This window comes from Phytophthora parasitica, assembly GCF_000247585.1.
Source record: "Phytophthora parasitica INRA-310 unplaced genomic scaffold supercont2.39, whole genome shotgun sequence".
In the NCBI taxonomy this organism is placed as follows: domain Eukaryota; phylum Oomycota; class Peronosporomycetes; order Peronosporales; family Peronosporaceae; genus Phytophthora; species Phytophthora nicotianae.
Genome location: NW_008649025.1, coordinates 244,527 through 246,052, shown reverse-complemented (window position 1 = coordinate 246,052; position 1,526 = coordinate 244,527). Strand labels below are relative to the sequence as shown.

General features: G+C 41.4%; 1 protein-coding gene across 1 annotated transcript; it reads right to left on the bottom strand.

Moving 5' to 3' along the window:
* Nucleotides 1–289: 289 nt before the first annotated feature.
* PPTG_23478 (hypothetical protein) lies at nucleotides 290–625 on the bottom strand (the record flags this gene model as incomplete). The annotated part of the gene is made up of 1 exon (XM_008910866.1): nucleotides 290–625. The coding sequence occupies one exon, from the start codon at nucleotides 623–625 to the stop codon at nucleotides 290–292; it is 336 nt and encodes a 111-aa protein (XP_008909114.1).
* Nucleotides 626–1,526: the final 901 nt, after the last annotated feature.

Below are 1,526 nucleotides of genomic sequence, written 5' to 3'. Positions count from 1 at the left end.
CCCCCCCCCCCCCCCAAGTTGAGGCCAGGGATTTAAATGAGGGGCAACCATGTTAAGGGATGCTTCGCGAAACGATTCCTACCGAAAGTTCCTGGGGTTTTATCCCAGGCAATACGACCCGAGCTATTGATTGAAACTCGATCTCCTACACAAAATAGTTGTTAAGTCATATTTGAAAACCTCAAACAACAAAAATATACTTCAATCGGATAGTTACCGTACAATAGCCATAGTGTTTCTATCCGACCAGTCAAAACGCCGAAAAACGTCACGGCCGTCCTTCGCCATCTCATCCTAGAAAACCAGTTGGTCGGGGCCGCGGTGAGTTGGTACTAGTTTCTTGTAGTAATTGACGATCTCGGCGGGGACACTTCTCTAGCCCGTTTAGTGAGGCCCTTGCGAGTTTGGCCGAGTTCAAATCGCAACGCTCGTCATATATATATGAAGTAGACACATTTTGCAGCGACGGAAAAGTCGATTGTAGAACCACCTGCAGCTCTTCGATGTAGAAGCACGTATGTTCGTCTATGAAATGTTCAACAAACTTAATGCATTCCGTTTGCCATCTTGGCTTTTGCACAATATGAGCTTTCGGTGCGACGTTACCGCGGCGGATAAACAGCATTCCCCACCGACGGACCGCTAATGCGTATCATTTGAGATTGTCAACCGCGATGCAACAACATTAAATCAGATAAAGCGTTCGTGTCACCGTTAGTTTGCCATTTTTACTGTAGCCATTCAATGAAAGCTACTGCAATAAAATCTTAATTCCTCGAATAAGGAGGCTATTCAACTCTAATATCAAGAGTAACCCAGTTAACTCTATAATGCGTTGTTCTTTACGATTTGCTAAAACAATGGATTACGGACTATTTAGTCGAAATGCCTGGAAAGTTCAATAAAAACGACAAGATAAACCGACATTTGATGCTCCAATTGTAAGCATTGTCATTTTTTTCAATCAAATTAATGTATCGGGCCATGTATATCTTTATTTAATAAATCAAGGATTATACCAATAACCACCTAACGCTTTGCTGAATAAAGAAGTTGAAACAACAACGTTGTTACGCTGTTTGAGCAGGATAGTGCACACCGGCTGTTAGTGGCTGAGGTGGATGGGGACTGCCATCCCACCTGCATATACTTGAACACTCAGCTTGGCTGGATAAATGGAGAAAATTCAACAGGAAATGTTGCCTGTATTAGGCTATGAATGAGGCGTGCAAAAAAAAACGTAACCAAACGTCAATTTTGAGTTTTTGCAAACTAGTCCACATCCCAATCGAAACACAACTTTCCTGATATGAACTTTAAAATTCTGAAATTGTAATAGGCGACAGGCGTCTTAAATATGCACCTCAGAGCACGAAAATGAAGACTGATATTTTTGCTCAATCTAGGAAACTAATGGATCCCTTTTTAGCTTCTAGAAGTTGACACTTCACTTGGATGGATATTATTTCGATAATTTCTAATTACATTTATTAATTGGTTTATACGCCCATGGGTCCCATTCGACA